General features: G+C 45.4%; 1 protein-coding gene and 1 pseudogene across 1 annotated transcript in view; both read left to right on the forward strand.

Annotated features, from left to right (window-relative positions):
- LOC108259807 (uncharacterized) overlaps positions 1-10,915 on the forward strand; it is an 11,691-nt gene extending 776 nt beyond the window's left edge. Inside the window, exons 3-10 of the mRNA XM_017459520.3 lie at positions 1-36; positions 459-709; positions 790-6,158; positions 6,263-6,440; positions 8,419-8,636; positions 8,939-9,220; positions 9,338-9,444; positions 9,938-10,915. The exon at positions 1-36 is cut by the window's left edge and continues 187 nt beyond it. Coding sequence (XP_017315009.1) covers positions 1-36; positions 459-709; positions 790-6,158; positions 6,263-6,440; positions 8,419-8,636; positions 8,939-9,220; positions 9,338-9,444; positions 9,938-10,173 — 6,677 coding nt within the window. The 3' untranslated portion in view covers positions 10,174-10,915. The remainder of the gene's footprint in view (positions 37-458; positions 710-789; positions 6,159-6,262; positions 6,441-8,418; positions 8,637-8,938; positions 9,221-9,337; positions 9,445-9,937) is intronic.
- Positions 10,916-11,773: 858 nt separating this feature from the next.
- Positions 11,774-17,500, forward strand: part of LOC128632694 (transcription initiation factor TFIID subunit 1-like) — an 11,856-nt pseudogene continuing 6,129 nt past the window's right edge.

The following is a 17,500-nucleotide window of genomic DNA, read 5'->3' on the forward strand; positions in this document are numbered from 1 at the left end:
CCTCCGAGGGCGGCACTCATTACTGTCCCAATTACGGTAAGGTCCTGCTAACATATCAGTTCTGCACTACACTATACAGCCAAACAGACCAGCTTTTATAGATATGTATACAGTATATACAGTACTGCGCAAAAAGTCTTGGGCACCCTTTTTTAGTATAAATTTTGTTATAGATACTTTATTTTATGAAGTCTGCATTATTGAGTCAGTACAAAAACATTTGAGATTTCCAAACATGACTTTCCTAAAAGAAAAATGTTGGCATGTCAGAAAGGAAAGCAGCATGTTACGTGTTTGTTGTTGTTGTGATAGCGGGTAATTAAGATAAGATAAGATAATACTTTATTAATCCCCAGATGGAGAAATTATTGTCGGTGCAAGTTAAATAACCCATAAAACCATAAGGTATAATCTGCTTATTTTAAGTTGTTTCTAACCCAGAGGTGTCTGATGAACAGGAAAAATTGAAGAAGATGAAAGACTGAAAAAGCAAGCGGAGGAGAGAGAACATCTGGAACGTTTGGAACGTGAGAGAAGGATCCAGGAGGAGCTGAACAGAGAGAGCGAATCATCCAGACACAAGCTTTCTCAAGCAACTCAGCGGCTTCGCGAGAAACAGCGCTTCAGAGGTCAGGAACAGCATCATGAACGTACACAAGTTCTCCAACAGCAGATAGAAGACGACGCTGCTGCGATCGAGAGGGACGAGGTACGACTTTAATACGGATTGAGCACGTGATAAAATATCTCTTTTTACTAAGTGACATCTTTGCACATTTATTTCTGTAGGTTATTGATGTTGAAGAAAAATTCAAAGCGCTTTTGTTAAAGTACCAGATCACAGAAGATGAAGAGATACAGCACTACAAGATCTGGGGCAGGATTAAGACGCTCCAGAATGAAATCGCAGTCCAATATTGTAGAGAAAACGGCCTTTCAGTATGGTCTCAGTTCACCTTCGATCACGCCGTAGGGTATAACGAACTGTCTCTTACTGAGAAGCTCACAGTTCTTGAGGCATCTCTACAGTTCATTCTGTACAGTAGCAGTGAAGACGCTGAAGATGATGGAAATGAGCTGCTCGGCTGGGAGAAGAAGTACGACTTCCTCTTGGGATTGATGGAGCAGCTTCATGCCACAAACCCGACTTTGGCTGAACGCATTTTATTAAACGTACTCGACACGATTTCAGACCTGTCACCACAAGGTAAGGACATTTTGGGTCAAATGTTGTTCAACAGAATCTGGACACCAACGGAAATAATGCTGTTCATTATCAAAAGTCCAGCTATCAAGTATGATCAACTCGATTCAGTTCTCCACACCGCGCAAACCTACCACCTGGACTGCATCCTCGTGGTCTCTGCTCTTAGCAATGAAAACCCTTTAATGTTTCTTAAAGAGCAAGTAAAATACATCCCGGAGAAAGATGCTGAGATGATCGTGAAGGAACTTCGTGAAGCAAACTGCCCAGAGAAAGTCTTGGTGCCGTTGAAGGATGTGCTTAGATACCTGGAGTCGGAACTCCCAAAATGTGAATCGAAGGAACTTACCGAGATCGATGATTTGAAAAGAAAGATAAGATCTCTTAAACTTACGGACCCAGATATCAACGTTCTGAAAGACGTATTAACTGGAATGTCATTAGCCGTGCGAGACTGCACCAAAACCACCAGAGCAGGCTATTTTCCAAGACGTACACAACTAGCATCGTTGCTTTTGCTCCTCCTGGCACAGCTGACGCAAAATAAAGGATCTCTTCTTGAGATTGGCACAGGTGAAGGCAAGTCCTGTATCTTAGCCATGTTTGCGACAATTATGGCTATTCGTGAAACAAAAGTGGACATTGTGACCAGCTCTCCGCTTCTCGCCCGGCGAGACCAAGAAGAGTGGTGTAAACTGTTTCAAATGTTTGGTGTCACCTCATCTGTAGTACCTCCAGCTTTCTCAGGTGCCTTTTCACCTGAGAAACATGAGGAAGATCTTAAAAATGCTTACCGACAACAAATAGTATATGGCACAGTGGGAGTGTTTGCAGCAGACACACTTAAACAGGAATTCGAGAAGAGGATTACCCGTAATGACAGGAACTTTGAGCTTGTAATAGTGGATGAAGTGGACTACATGACCTTGGACAATGGAGTTCAAGTGACGTTCTTGTCCCATGAATCTAGTGGATTTAGGCATGTGGAGCAAGTGCTTTCCAGCATATGGGCCATGATATCTGCATGTCAACCAATTGAAATGTTTGAAACAGGTGAGATCAAATGGGCAGCGAGGATACAGTACTTCCACAAAGCTGTAACAGCAGCCGTTATGGGACTGGAAACAGAAAGCTTCTCAGCAAACGAGATCTTGTTGCCTGGAGTGACTTTGGGGTTCTACACCCAGGAGGACATCGAAATGATACGTCAAGCCGAGAGCAAGAAAGAGAATGAAAGCGATGGTGATGGGAATGAGGATGGAATGTCCAAAGCATTATCTGAAGTCATGAAGAAACTTGGAGTTTCACAACAGTACGATCTGCTGAGCATATTTGAGGAGGTCTTGGAGAGCAGCGCCGTGTTTAAGTGCTATGCTTTAGAGAAGAAGAAAGCCAAAAGTTTCCACGCTCGGGAAAAACAAGGTGACCTTAATGTTGAAATGCTCCTGCTGGACGGAGGACTGGCGTGTGAAATCCTGTCTGAGAAATCGCTGATCGACGCGACTGTAAAGACAATAAATTCGTCTATCAAGTACTCGGATCACCTCCAAACGGCCGAAGAATCCGACCCCTTCATCGTCGTCCCTTTTTTCTTGAAGAGCTATGTTGAGAATCAGTTGGAGGTTTTTGTCCGGAACGCACTAAGGGCTGTTGAGATGTCGCAGGGCCGAGAATACATGATCGACGCCTCGCCGGCCGCTGGACAGGAAACTGACAGACACGAGTGTAACGCCGTCATTCCAGTGGACTTCAAAGCGAGTGGAGTGCTGGAGAAAAACAAGAAGTGGGGTAACGGACTGCAGCAGTTTTTGGAGTTCAAGCACCAACTTGCGATTTCACCGATATCCAACGTCACAAACTACATGTCAAATTTCCATTACTTTAAAAGGTACCTCAGCAGGAATGGTATATTTGGTGTTTCAGGTACATTAGGAGGGAAGGCAGATCAGGACTTTCTGGCAAAATATTATGAAGCGAAGAGTTACACCGTACCTGCACATCGCCATAAGCGTGTGGTCGAGCTTCCAGTCATCCAGGTGAAAGGTGGGACTCACCAGTGGATCCAGACTATTTGTGAGACCTCATGGAAAGTAGCAGAGAGAGGACAAGTCGTCTTGGTGATTTGTGAGGACGTTAAAACGGCAGATGAACTCCACGTGAAAATACAAGATGGCGGCAGATTTAAAGCAGACCAGATTACTATGTACACCATCAGCGAGAAGCATGACATTGAAAAACAGACCTTCTGTGCAGGCAGAGTCATCATTGCTACGAATCTCGCAGGACGGGGGACAGACATAAAGGTTGATGAAAACGTGAATAATTGTGGCGGTCTTTTCATTCTTCTTACTCACTTTCCACACAACCGAAGAGTGGAGAAACAAATATTCGGTCGTACGTCTCGGAAAGGCAATCCAGGGATGGTCCAGATGGTTGTGAACTGTGATCATCTCGCACCTGCTTACCAAGGTCAGTCTGTGGAAATCATGCGTCAGTTAAGAGAGGATTATGAAATTAAACGAATCCACGACATGGAAAGTGACGAGCTGGTTGAAATAAACCTGAAGGAAGATCTGTTTTCCACATTTTGTACATTGTTGAAGAACTTTGATGGGCATTACACACCGAACGAAAAACTGGACCCCATGCAAATGCGGCTCAGTAAAATTCCTGATTGCTTCACACATCATCAGCATAAGTTTGATTATCAGCCTGCCGTCAACGCTATGAAAGAATCTTGGGCCTTGTGGTTGACCCTTCATGAGGAGCACATCAACAGGCATGATGACTTCAGACAACTTGAAGCAGACCTTATCAGGACGACGGACGAGACAAGCAGAAAGCTGCTGCGAGGAGAAAGCGATCATTTCTACGATCACGTCAGACAGGCCATCGTAAGAACTGATCTGTACTGCCGAAACAAATCCAGAGATGACTTTGGAGTCAAATCCTATTGGCAGAAAGTTGCAAGCTTTGACCCACACTACAAGGCTGTGGCCCTCTACAACCAGGCGTACATCACCATCAACCTCGGCGGGGACAACTATAAAGCCGACGCTATGAACCTGCTGGAAGACGCAAAGAAATCCGTTGATGTCTATGTCTCAGAAGTCTCAAACACTATGGTCTCGTGTAACATCTCAGTCACTGGGAACGTTGAGCACCGCACAGAAAACAACAACTTCCAGAGTCAAATGGAGGCCAGAATGAACATCTTTAAGTCGTGGAGGACGTACATCGATAACGCGTTGACTAAACTTCGAGAGCTGGAGAAAAGCAACAGCGACGCCATTACGGAGGACTGTTCTGTCTACATGTTGTCCGCAGAAAAGAACTTCATCGTCACGAACGAGCTGAGATCTTTATACGACTACGGCCTCGGTGTTGTTTTCGAGGTGAAAAAAAAGCCCAAGTTTTGCTTGGATGCTTTGATCTGTTTCATACTCGGGGTGGTGCAGGTGATCGCTGGGATCCTAGTCTGTGCGCTGACACTTGGGACAGCCAGCCAGTTTGGAATGGGTCTGATTTCAGAAGGGGTGTCGGACATGATCAGTGGAATCGAGGGGATGATAAAGGGCACCTTCGATTGGGTGTCATGGGCAATCTCGAAGAGTATCAGCATAGGGCTCGCTTTGCTAACGGCCGGGTTTAGCGTTATCAAGAAAGCGGTGACCGCAGTGTTTAAAGTGACAAAAAGTCTCCTCAACGGTACCAAGTCCTTCTCTTCTGTTGCGTCGGAATTCATCAAATCAGGAAAGGCGACGTTTATGTCATTCAAAGGAAGCGTTCAGTCTGGTGTATCATCCCTCACTCAGACATCTTTTAAGTCTACACTGAAAAACATGGCATCTTCTACAGCGCTCAGACAGAACTTCAAACATGCCACGAAATACGCGGTTCAGGAACTCGGGAAACAGTCTGTGGTCACTGCCATGAACTACGCCATCGACAAAGCGCTTCAGGAAGTTCTTGGGAACATTTTACGAAGAAGTTTTAAGGACATGGTTACTTCATCGGTGAAGGGGAACAGTAAACTGGATCTGAGTCTTGCCGAGTTCATCAGCTCAGGTGTTCCGAAAGCTGCCTTGGAAAAGGTGAATTTCAAGATTGACCATAAATATGAGACGCAAACACGAGAATCGGTCGCTGTGCTCTGCGAAGATATCGCTCCTCACCTCATAGTGGACTGTACCACAGCACAAGAGGTTATCAGCAAACTCTCCGAGGTGTGTAACGCAGCAGCAGAGATTATGGTTAAGGAGAAGGCGAAAGGTGTGTTTGAAATGGCAAAGCTGGTTCTGAAAGTAGCTGAGTACTCGACACGTCTCGCTCAAATATTGGAGGCCGTACCGACAAAGAAGATAATAGACCAGAAATTTGTTCCTGAATTTCTAGAGAGCATCAGTGAGCTTCAGAAAGGCATGACGGAATATGACCAGGACGGACGACACAATCTACACGATGTACAACGCCTTAAAAAAGAACTGCTACAGATTATCGCTGAGAAAGTTTCTGAGCAATTCGTCAGTTCCTGTTCCGAACATATAGCGTCTTTAATGACCGGCACATTTAAGAGTCAGTTGAGCAGTGCCGTTGGACAGGCGGTAGACCGCGTCATGAGCAGGCAACCGACTCAACGTTTCTTCCATGACCAGAGGCAAAAACACAACGAGAAGACTGCGAGCCACAGGGAACCGGAACAGCCGTCGGACGTGGACATGACACGGCTGAGGCGGTACGTGGAAGATGTGAGCCGAGCCGATCAGCCCGCTACAGCCCTCGATGTGTACGTGCTCACGAAAAGTAATCTGCTCCATGGAAAAGGAATTCAACTCGCTGTCGTCGATGAGAACGGAAAACCGCTCACTGAGGAACGTTACCCAGGAACCAGCAAATCCGCAGGTGATATAAAACTGAGATTAACCAAATCTGCGAATGCCCCGCATCCATCACAGTAAGTCTGGCACTAGAGCGCTACGCAGCTCGCGTATAGAAATACATCTCAGTGATGATGCTTCTGAACACCGTGTGCTCAACATCTTTTCCTTTTAAAAACAGAGCTGCTGCACAGCTGTACAGCGGCCATTTTGACGTCGTACAAGATGACGGCAGGATAATCAGCGTGGACTCGGACCGTCCGAATGCTCTTTATCACGCACTCGCCCGAGCAATGGGCGGCGAGACAGAAGACCCAAAGAAAGAAGCTTTGATGCTACGTGAGAAAGTGATAAAGGAGGTGAGGCACATTTAATTTATGGCTCTGATTCATCGTGGGGTTAGTGTCCGGCTCGGCTCGGCAAATATGGATCAGAATTCCGTAGTAAGGAATAAAACTCTCAGGGAGCGATGTGATGGGACAATAATCAACAACTGGGATGAAACAGAGTTATCGTTAAAGCCCCAAAGTTGATTATTTTCCTTTAACAGCACGCCCTCAAGTGTTCTATCCCTCTCACACCACAGCAAGTTGATTATTAAAAACACCACATCGTGCCTTTCAAACGAGTTACTTCCTGTTCTCACTTACGTTATAGCAGCTATAAAAACACTTGTTCCCTCACTTTATTCCCTCTTTTTATTCTCTCTATTCTCTCTCTTTATTCTCTCTCTCTTTATTCTCTCTATTCCCTCTTTACTCTCTCTATTCTCTCTGTCTATTCTCTCTCTCTCTATTCCCTCTTTACTCTCTCTATTCTCTCTCTATTCTCTCTCTCTTTATTCTCTCTATTCTCTCTCTATTCCCTCTTTACTCTCTCTATTCTCTCTCTCTATTCTCTCTCTCTCTATTCCCTCTTTATTCCCTCTCTCTATTCTCTCTCTCTATTCTCTCTATATTCTCTCTCTATTCCCTCTCTCTATTCCCTCTCTATTCCCTCTCTATTCTCTCTCTCTATTCTCTCTCTATTCCCTCTCTCTATTCTCTCTCTATATTCTCTCTCTCTATTCTCTCTATATTCTCTCTCTCTATTCCCTCTCTATTCCCTCTCTCTATTCCCTCTCTATTCTCTCTCTCTATTCCCTCTCTATTCCCTCTCTATTCTCTCTCTCTATTCCCTCTCTCTATTCTCTCTCTATATTCTCTCTCTCTATTCTCTCTATATTCTCTCTCTCTATTCCCTCTCTCTATTCCCTCTCTATTCCCTCTCTATTCTCTCTCTCTATTCCCTCTCTCTATTCTCTCTCTATATTCTCTCTCTCTATTCTCTCTATATTCTCTCTCTCTATTCCCTCTCTCTATTCCCTCTCTCTATTCCCTCTCTATTCTCTCTCTCTATTCTCTCTCTATTCCCTCTCTCTATTCCCTCTCTCTATTCTCTCTCTATTCCCTCTCTATTCTCTCTCTCTATTCTCTCTCTATTCCCTCTCTCTATTCTCTCTCTCTATTCCCTCTCTCTATTTTCTCTCTCTCTATTCTCTCTATATTCTCTCTCTCTATTCCCTCTCTATATTCCCTCTCTCTATTCCCTCTCTCTATTCCCTCTCTCTATTCTCTCTCTATTCTCTCTCTCTATTCTCTCTATATTCTCTCTCTCTATTTTCTCTCTCTCTATTTTCTCTCTATTCCCTCTCTTTATTCTCTCTCTATTCTCTCTCTATTCCCTCTCTTTATTCTCTCTCTATTCTCTCTCTCTATTCTCTCTCTCTATTCTCTCTATATTCTCTCTCTCTATTCTCTCTCTCTATTCTCTCTCTTTATTCTCTCTCTATTCCCTCTCTCTCTATTCCCTCTCTCTATTCCCTCTCTCTATTTTCTCTCTTTTCTCTCTCCTTATTTTCTCTTTTCTCTCTCTATTCTCTCTCTATTCCCTCTCTCTATTTTCTCTCTTTTCTCTCTCCTTATTTTCTCTTTTCTCTCTCTCTATTCTCTCTCTATTCTTTCTATTCTCTCCGTTCTCTCTCTCTGTTCCCTCTCTTCATGTTAAACAGATAAAAAAACTAAATGGCAGTGTGTGTGAGTGAGAACCAGTAGTGAAGTGTAAATCTGTGATGAAGGTTTGGGAAACGTAAAGTTACGGCTTCCCCTCTGACTGTTACAGAGCGCTGACACTGGAGACTCCTTCCATGAAGGTTAAATAAACATTGATATGCCGTGGATATATGAGATGTATACGGTATAATGAGAGTTTTTGGTTGGCTTGTGGCTGTGAGAATTTCTGCACTGTGTGGACCTGCACATGTGACGCGAGGTGATCAGGACTGTGTTTAATCTGCAGATCCAGACGAACCTCGACTCGTACGCACCCGTGCTTAACCTCCAGAGAGGATATGACTTCGCTCAGAGGAACCCTGGGAAATACGGCGTACCTGGTGGAGGTAAAAGGGAGACCGACGCTGCGCTGCAGGAATACTTACAGAGCGTTAAATTCGTCAGAAGTGACGAACGCATCCTCATCAAAATGTACCACCTCGGATTTGTCGGTGAAAATCACCGGTAAAGTATCTGATCTCTGGGGTGATTTATTTATTTATTCATGTCACAACAGCACCGTGTACGGAGATCCGTGATAAAGTGTGAGGATTAAACTGATACGCCAGTAAAGAATGATCATTTCAGTATTACAGTAGTACATCAGCGGGGTGTCCATTACCTCATTCTGTACAGCTGGAGGAAGACCAGTACTCACCTGAGCTCGAAATTAGACCACCAGTTTAAAGAAGAAGATTTCATTCTAACAAGTTGTCTCTAATTCTCTCTCTCTCTCTCTCTCTCTCTCTCTCTCTCTCTCTCGACAGTGTTCTAACTGCTCGGAGGTCCGCTAACAACACCACTGGGACGCTCAAAACGAGCCACATTCCACCCAAGGACTCCATCAGACAAGCTCAGGCGTTCATGGAAAGCTCAAACTCGAGTTCACACGTGAGCGAGTTTAAAAAGAAAAACCTGCAGCTTTATAATCTGATCAGCAGCATAAAGACTGACAGTGACGGACAGAACCTGATTGCCATGGAGGTTCTGGGACAGGATCACAGACGAGCTTTAACTACGGGCCCAAGCAGGATCTCCCAGATGGCCAGGTACCATTCCCACCGTTAGGCACAGCGTTACAGATGTTAAGCAGTGGATTATTTACTTCATTAAAACTCAACGGAAAAGATGGAATCTGCTTTTAACGTTTGTTTGTTTTTTTGTAGGAATCTTCTAGCAGACACTACGATCAGTGGAGACGTAGAGCTTCTGCTGAAACGCTGCATGATCCTACACCACCCACTGACCTCAGAAAAGCTCAGAGTCGCTCTAGGTAAGAACCTCGGAGGTGTTCGTCCTGCTAGACCCATGCATTTTTACGTAGTTTCACCACGTTACTGCTGATTAGTTTCATAAATAACGCTATTCATTAATAACAGCAGCTCTGAACGCAGCGCAGGTTTATATTAATACGCACGCTCTAATACGTCATCGTTTCTATAGCAACAGCTCATTCACAGCGGACGCTCCGCCGATAATAAACAAATTAACGTAATCGTTAATATGGTGTAAATGTCATCTTTGACATATTAGATTAGATAGATTAAAGAGTGTTATTGTCATTAGAGTAATAGAAGTGTAAAGTATCATAAAGTAACGTTCTCGAAGGCCTTGGCGGGACATCGCGGACGTCACAGACAGCAGCGGACGCACAGTGGACAAGACAAGGAATACAACACGGCGTTAAACACGGCGTAACTGATGGTCTGAGAGTAAAAGAGCTGTCGTGTTGCTGCAGCTGATAAGATTCTTGCGTGTATGTCCAGGTGAAGGCGTTCTGTCTCAGAGTCACGTGTTGTCCGATGACGGTATCCGAGGCTACTACAAAGCAGGATACAGAAACCTGGTGTCGGAGTACAGCCGCATGGGAATCCTGGATCAGAACCAGCGCGCGCGCCTGGACGAGTGGGTGACTCAGGACCGGCACGAGGACACTAACACTGCGGAGTACCGCCAGCTTCAGCAGGGATTACGCGAAAAAGCAGACGGAGAACGTGTCTAGTGTTAATGAGCACCTCATGATGATGATGATGATGATGATGATGATGATGATGATGGTTATAGGAAGTAGGAAATGATTGATCTCGGCCTCTGAAATCGTTTTCACTGCAAACAATCACATTTTAGCAAGATATCTTGTTCTGTTGGTAGATCATTTTAAGCACTTATATCTATGAAAGAGCGATAGAACAAGAGCATTTAAAACGCAAAAACAAGTAAAAAGTGTCTAGAAATGACATTTTCAATAAAAATTTGCTTACATTATATACATTATATACATAATACAGAACTGCAATGTGGTAAATGACTTTTTTGTGATTTTATTTGTAGTTAAATCAGTACGCTTGACAATAATGTTCTAACGTGTGTGTTTAGTGTTTAAAAGTGAGGGGGGGGGGGGTCAGTGTATTAAAGGGTTATTACACAAAGCAGGAAAGCAGGAACTGAATTACAGACATAAGAACGATGTCGGGCTGTGATTAAAGTTCATATATATAACAGGAACACGCCGATATTTCAGGCTTCTCTCTGATTAAAAGGTAAAATACACACTGTAAAATCATTTTGCTTAAAACTGGGTGCTAATTTATAATCACATAAGTCTAAAATGAGGGAACTTTACGATAAGAGTGGACGTTTTACACAGATATATTGTCAAATGTTTTGTTATTAATCTGATTTACAGCGGTAACTGATCTCATTTCATGGAAATTGTGCCAATAAAATTTGACTAGTTTACTTTTGGTGCTCGTTTTATTTCTTAAAAATGAGATGTAAAAACTAAGACAAACTGTCTGGACCAATCAAAGGGCTGGATAGGTTTGGACACACCCACTCATTATCATAGGGGATAAATGACCAAACATAGTGGAATTGATGAAATGGACGGAGTATAATCAACATTTGTATTCTGTTATAAATTTAGCCCTTTAGATAGTTAATGAAGTTTTTTTTTTTTATCTTTTAGTGATCCAGTATGGCTATAGCTTACATAAATGTTCCACAGACTCTGAGTAAAACTTTAACATCATGCACCAAGCTGCATTTTAATGGTCGGAGCAGGGCGCTGTAACACGCCGTGAATCTTTGTTAAATGAAATAAAAAGAAAGATCTCAGTGTGCAGTTTGTTTTAAATCCCTTCTGAATTACTGTCATTTATTTCCACACATCAAGCAGTCATGCATTTAGATCTGAGGAGCTTCAGTACCGGGATCACTAGTCACAAGTCGAACTTGGACATATGTTGGACAGGGGTGCACAAACTTTTGGCTGTATAGTGTATAATATGCATATTGTAATATACATAGTAATAAAAGATACTCGTGCAACAAACTGCATGAAGTGTACTGCAGAGTAAGACATTTCTTGTGAGGCAGTGTTCTCTCTGTCTGTGTGTGTGTGTGTGTGAGATGGCGGATTTCTCTCAGACAGACGTGTTTTTTTTTTAAAAAAAAATCAGTGATAAATGTGGAATGCGGTATCTAGGTATTTATATCTATAAATATATTAACATACATCTATATCAAATAAATAAATTAAAAATAAATATACTTCGTGGGCGGTCCTTCCAAACCGGAAATGAAGTCGCCGGAAACCGGAAACCATGACAGTAAACACTACGGCAGCGACTGGTTAACAGAGCTGACCACACAGTCATGATCTCTCAGACTTTCTGCAGAAATAGTTATAGAAATGGTTTGAATAGTTAGAGTTGTGTACCATAAACTTTATTCATAACGGAAATCAGTGAGATTTTGTGCACGCGCTGAATGATCAGAAGAGGCTGAGCGCGCGGCTCGGAGGACTCTTCCCTGAGTGAGCGCGCCTTTCCCGGGGAGGCCTGGACACTCGAGTCCGGGGATTTAGTCACGGCCTAGTGTAAACACAGCTCAGGCAAAGAGGTGAGGAAGTTTTTATTTATTTATTTTATATACAGAAGTTTGTAACTCCATCTGCACAGAAACTTTCTTTAAATTAACATTCACTCGTAGTGTGTGTGTTTCTGGAGCAGAATTCTGAATTACACTCCCTACAGTACACTGTACAGGGTACAGAACCTAGAACTGACAAATCATTACTACTTTATCATTCTGTACTTCAGCTTCTTCTTTCATTATTTTCTGGATGTAAAAAGTACACAACACACTGACTGAAGATGCACTGCTGAGTGCTCTGCGTGCTGATTGGCTGAGTGCTCTGCGTGCTGATTGGGTGATTGTTGTCCAGGATGTCCGACTCGGACAGTGACGAGGATCAGGACCGTCCCTTCCACCTGACCGGCTTCCTGTTCGGAAACATTAATGAGGATGGACAGCTGGAGGACGACAGCGTCCTGGACACGGTGAGAACAGAGGGGCGAGAGAGAAAAAATATGAATAATCTGTCAGCGTCAAAAGAGGAAATGAGGGATGGAAAAATAAAGAGAGAGAATAAAATGAGTAATGTTTCATAGTACAAGTTCATTCTGTCTGTCTGTCTGTGTCTCTGTCTGTCTCTCTGTCTGTCTCTCAGGAGAGTAAGAAGCACTTGGCGGGTCTGGGCTCTCTTGGTCTAGGCGCACTCATTACAGAGATCACCGCCACTGAGGAGGACGCCGAGCAGAGCACTGACGCAGACGGTGTGTGCGTGCGTGCGTGCGTGCGTGCGTGCGTGCGTGCGTGTGTGTGTGTGTGTGCGTGCGTGCGTGAGACAGAGAGAGAGGCCATTATGGGAGGTATATTGAAGAAACCAGCAACTTTTGATTGTGTGTGTGTGTGTTTGTGTGTGTAGGCTGGGTGAAGAGCACTGACGATGCAGTGGATTATTCAGACATCAGTGAAGTCGCCGAGGATGAATCCCGAAAATACAAACAAGCCATGAGTAGCATGCAGCTGTCACACAGAACAGGTACACACACACACACACACAGAGAATATGTCTGTTTAAGAACTACTAGATCATGTTCTGTCCTTGCTTTCCTCTGTGTGTGTGTGTGTGTGTGTGTGTGTGTGTGTAGATGATGAGGATGATTATGATGCTGACTCTGAGGACATTGACGCGAAGCTCATGCCCCCGCCCCCTCCACCGATCCAGCCAATCATAGCTAAGAAAGAAGACCCACCCACTCAGAGCCCCAGTGGTGAGATTTACAGACACATTGCCCCCCCCCCCCCCCCCAAATCAGTTCAGAACAAACCCATGTATAGGTTTGTTGACATTTCTCTCTCTCTCTCTCCCTCGCTCTCTCTGTAGTGAGTGATGAAGGGGACGGTATTATTCTTCCCTCCATCATCGCTCCCTCCTCTGTCGGGGAGAAGGCGGAGTTTAGCAGCTCCTCAGACAGCGAGAGTGAGTGTGATAGGGTGACACCCACAGGAGGGGTGGGGCTTCAGTCCAGCCTCACACTCCCATTGGCTGGAATCATGCAGAAGGACACTGCTAAAGCCCTGCCTCAAGTAACTGAACTGTTCCCCGAGTTCAGACCGGGCCAGGTATACACACACACACACACACACACACACACACACACACACGTATGCTATACACGTACATATACACACACTTGCTGGGATTGTAACCATACCAGGTTATTTCATGTATCAGGTTCTGCGGTTCCTGCGTTTGTTCGGACCCGGTAAGAACATGCCGTCAGTGTGGCGCAGCGCTCGGAGGAAGAGGAAGAAGAAACACAAAGATGCGCACTCAGACACGCCCACTGTTGACGGCGAATCACATGCTCCGGAGGGCGGAGATGAGAAGAAATCTGGATGGGATTATGAATATGCCCCGCCCCCTCCTCCAGAGCAGTGCCTGTCTGATGATGAGGTGGGACACACACACACACACACACACACACCTGTGTGTATATATACTTATATATAGCATAAACTAGCTAATGATAAAACTAACGATTTACTTATTTAGCACATAATGTTTTTTTTTATTTTTATATGGACAATCTGTCTGTCTCTCCCTTTCTGTCTGTCTCTCCCTGTATCTGTGTGTATAGATCTCCATGATGGCGCCGGTGGAGTGTAAGGGTGTGTCGGTGGTGTGTGAGGGCGAGGGTGTGTGTGAGTCGAGGCCGCGTGTAGCCGAGTGGCGCTACGGTCCGGCTCAGCTGTGGTACGACATGCTGGGTGTGCCTGAGGACGGGGCGGGGTTTCACTACGGCCTCATACTGCGCCAGGACAGCACTGACACACACACTGAAACACACATTGACACACACACAGAAGCACCTGCTGAAACACTCGCTGACACCCACGCAGACACACACACACTTGGTGCTGAGCAGAGCAGCGAACAGGACAAGGAGCAGTCTGAGGTCTGTATATCACACACACACACCCCACACGAGTGTGTTTGTATACAGATCAGTATATGCGTGTGTGTGTGTGTGTGTGCAGCTGGAGGACGAGCTCTTCCTCATGGTCACACAGCTGCAGTGGGAGGACGATATCATCTGGAATGGAGAGGACGTGAAACACAAGGGCACTAAGACCCAGAGGGCCAGTCTGGCAGGGTGGCTTCCCTCCAGCATGACACGCAATGCTAATGCTTACAACGCACAACAGGGTACACTCACCTCACTCTTAAACACACACACATGACTCTTAAACACACACCAGCAGTAACACTTAAGCACACAATGTGTCAGAATGTTTCTCCAATCATCAGCCATGTCTACTTTATTTTTGTTTTTGGGGTGTGTGTGTGTGTGTGTGTGTAGGTCTGAGTCGCAGTAATTCCCAGCTGATACCCCCAACTCCGCCCCCCATTCCCAAAACTCCCTCTATAACGGGCTCTAAACGCGACAAGCACAGTCAGGACGGTGAGGAAACGCACTGAACGCTGGGCGCGTCCCAAATCACACTTCACTGGCCCTAATAAACATTATTACTAACTCACACCCGTAACCGTTCATCTGAAACTGTTATAGCTCCTAGATCTGAGTTTCATCCCATAATCCACCTTTTATCCACATCATACCATAATAAATCTCACTGGACATCTGTGTGTGTGTGTGTGTGTGTGTGTGTGTGTGTGTGTGTAGTTTCCCACGAGGGTGATTCTCTGTGGTACTCGATTTTCCCGATCGATAACGAGGAGCTGGTGTACGGACGATGGGAAGACAACATCATCTGGGACGATCAGAATATGGAGCGTCTGCTGTCTCCTCCTGTCCTGACCCTCGACCCCAACGATGAGAACATCATACTGGGTAACCTTTAACCTTTTCTTTAAACTATACCTCTATTCAGCGTAGAAGCCCTTTTGATCACAAGTAACCTTAAGCCCGTGTGTGTGTGTGTGTGTGTGTGTGTGTGTGTGTGTGTGTGTGTGTGTGTACAGAGATCCCCAGTGAGAAGGAGGAGAGAACATCTCACTCTCCATCTAAAGAGAACAAGAAGGAGTCTTCTCTGAAAAAGAGCCGCATTCTGCTCGGGAAAACGGGCGTCATTAAAGAGGAACCACAACAGGTTAAACACCCTCACCTGTCCACTGTGAGCGTGTCCCGAACCCCACACACACTTACTATTTAGTCCACATAAACACCCTCACCTGTGGGCGTGTCCCAAACACATAAAAAAAATCTTTGTATTGTTGCTCTCTGAGAGTGTGTGTATTGTAGGTGTTAGAGTTCTCTCTCTCTCTCTCTCTCTCTCTCTCTCTCTCTGTGTCTGTGTGTGTGTGTGTGTGTGTGTGTGTGTGTGTTTAGAACATGTCCCAGCCGGAAGTTAAAGACCCATGGAATCTGTCCAATGATGAGTTCTACTACCCCAAACAGCAGGGGCTGAGGGGACACGTTTGGGGGTAACATCATTCAGGTGGGGTAAAAATATACACACTGTAATTTACACACTGTTACAGCCGCTGCAGGTACATCAGTGTTTATTCCTTCTCTCTCTCCCTCTTTCTCCCTCCTTCTGTGTCTCCCTGTCTCTCTCACTCTCACACTCTCTCTCTCTCCCTCTCCCTCCTTCTGTGTGTCTCTCTCTCTCTCTCTCTCTCTCTCTCTCTCCCTCCTTCTGTCTCTCTCTCTCTCTCCCTCCTTCTGTCTCTCTCTCTCTCTCCCTCCTTCTGTCTCTCTCTCTCTCCCCCTCCTTCTGTCTCTCTCTCTCTCCCCCTCCTTCTCTCTCCCTTCTCTCTCTCTCTCTCTCTCTCTCTCTCTCTCTCTCTGTGCAGCACTCCATCCCAGCATTGGAGTTGAGGCAGCCGTTTTTTCCCGACCCACATGGGCCCGATGAAGCTGCGTCAGTTCCACCGTCCCTCACTCAAGAAGTACTCATTTGGTTCTCTGTCTCAGCCTGGACCTCACTCAGTGCAGCCCCTCCTCAAACACATCAAGAAGAAGGCCAAGGTGTGTGTGTGTGTGTGTGTGTGTGTGTGTGTGTGTGTGTGTGCAGATGAGGGAGCAGGAGCGACAGGCCTCAGGGGGCGGGGACATGTTCTTCATGCTGTGTGTGTGTGTGTGTGTGTGTATGCGTATGCAGATGAGGGAGCAGGAGCGACAGGCCTCAGGGGGCGGGGACATGTTCTTCATGCGCACCAATCAGGATCTGACCGGTAAAGATGGAGATCTGATTCTGGCAGAGTACAGTGAGGAGTACCCGCCCCTCATGCTGCAGGTTGGCATGGCAACCAAGATCAAAAACTACTACAAGAGGGTGAGTCGTCGTTTCCTCTGGTCATGTGATCGATCAGTCAAGTCTCAACAATTACACACGACGTTTTTAACTCTAGCGCCACTGTTATAGGAAATGAATCGACGCCTTCTGACCAATCACAGTCCACAACTCAGCAGCACTGTGGTGGTAATGTAGTGTGTGTGTGTATACACAGTATAAATGTGTGTGTGTGTGTGTGTGTGTGTGCAGAAGCCTGGTAAAGACCCCGGTGCTCCGGACTATAAGTATGGAGAGACTGTGTACTGCCACACATCTCCTTTCCTGGGATCACTCCATCCTGGACAACTGCTGCAGGTAACACACACACACACACACACACACACACACACACACACACCTGCTAATGGATTGTGATCTTTCCTCAGATGTTCTCTTTTAGTTTCCGTACTCAGAACTTTGTGTGTGTGTGTGCCAGGCGTTTGAGAATAACCTGTTCCGAGCTCCTATATACCTGCACAAGATGCCAGAGACGGATTTCCTGATTCTCCGGACGCGTCAGGGTTACTTCATCCGCGAGGTGTTGGACATATTTGTAGTGGGACAGGAGTGTCCTCTGTACGAAGTGCCTGGACCCAACTCCAAACGGGCCAACACACACATCCGGGACTTCCTACAGGTAACACACACACACACACACACACACACACACACACACA

Source organism: Ictalurus punctatus, unplaced genomic scaffold (assembly GCF_001660625.3).
Source record: "Ictalurus punctatus breed USDA103 unplaced genomic scaffold, Coco_2.0 tig00163740, whole genome shotgun sequence".
NCBI lineage: Eukaryota > Metazoa > Chordata > Actinopteri > Siluriformes > Ictaluridae > Ictalurus > Ictalurus punctatus.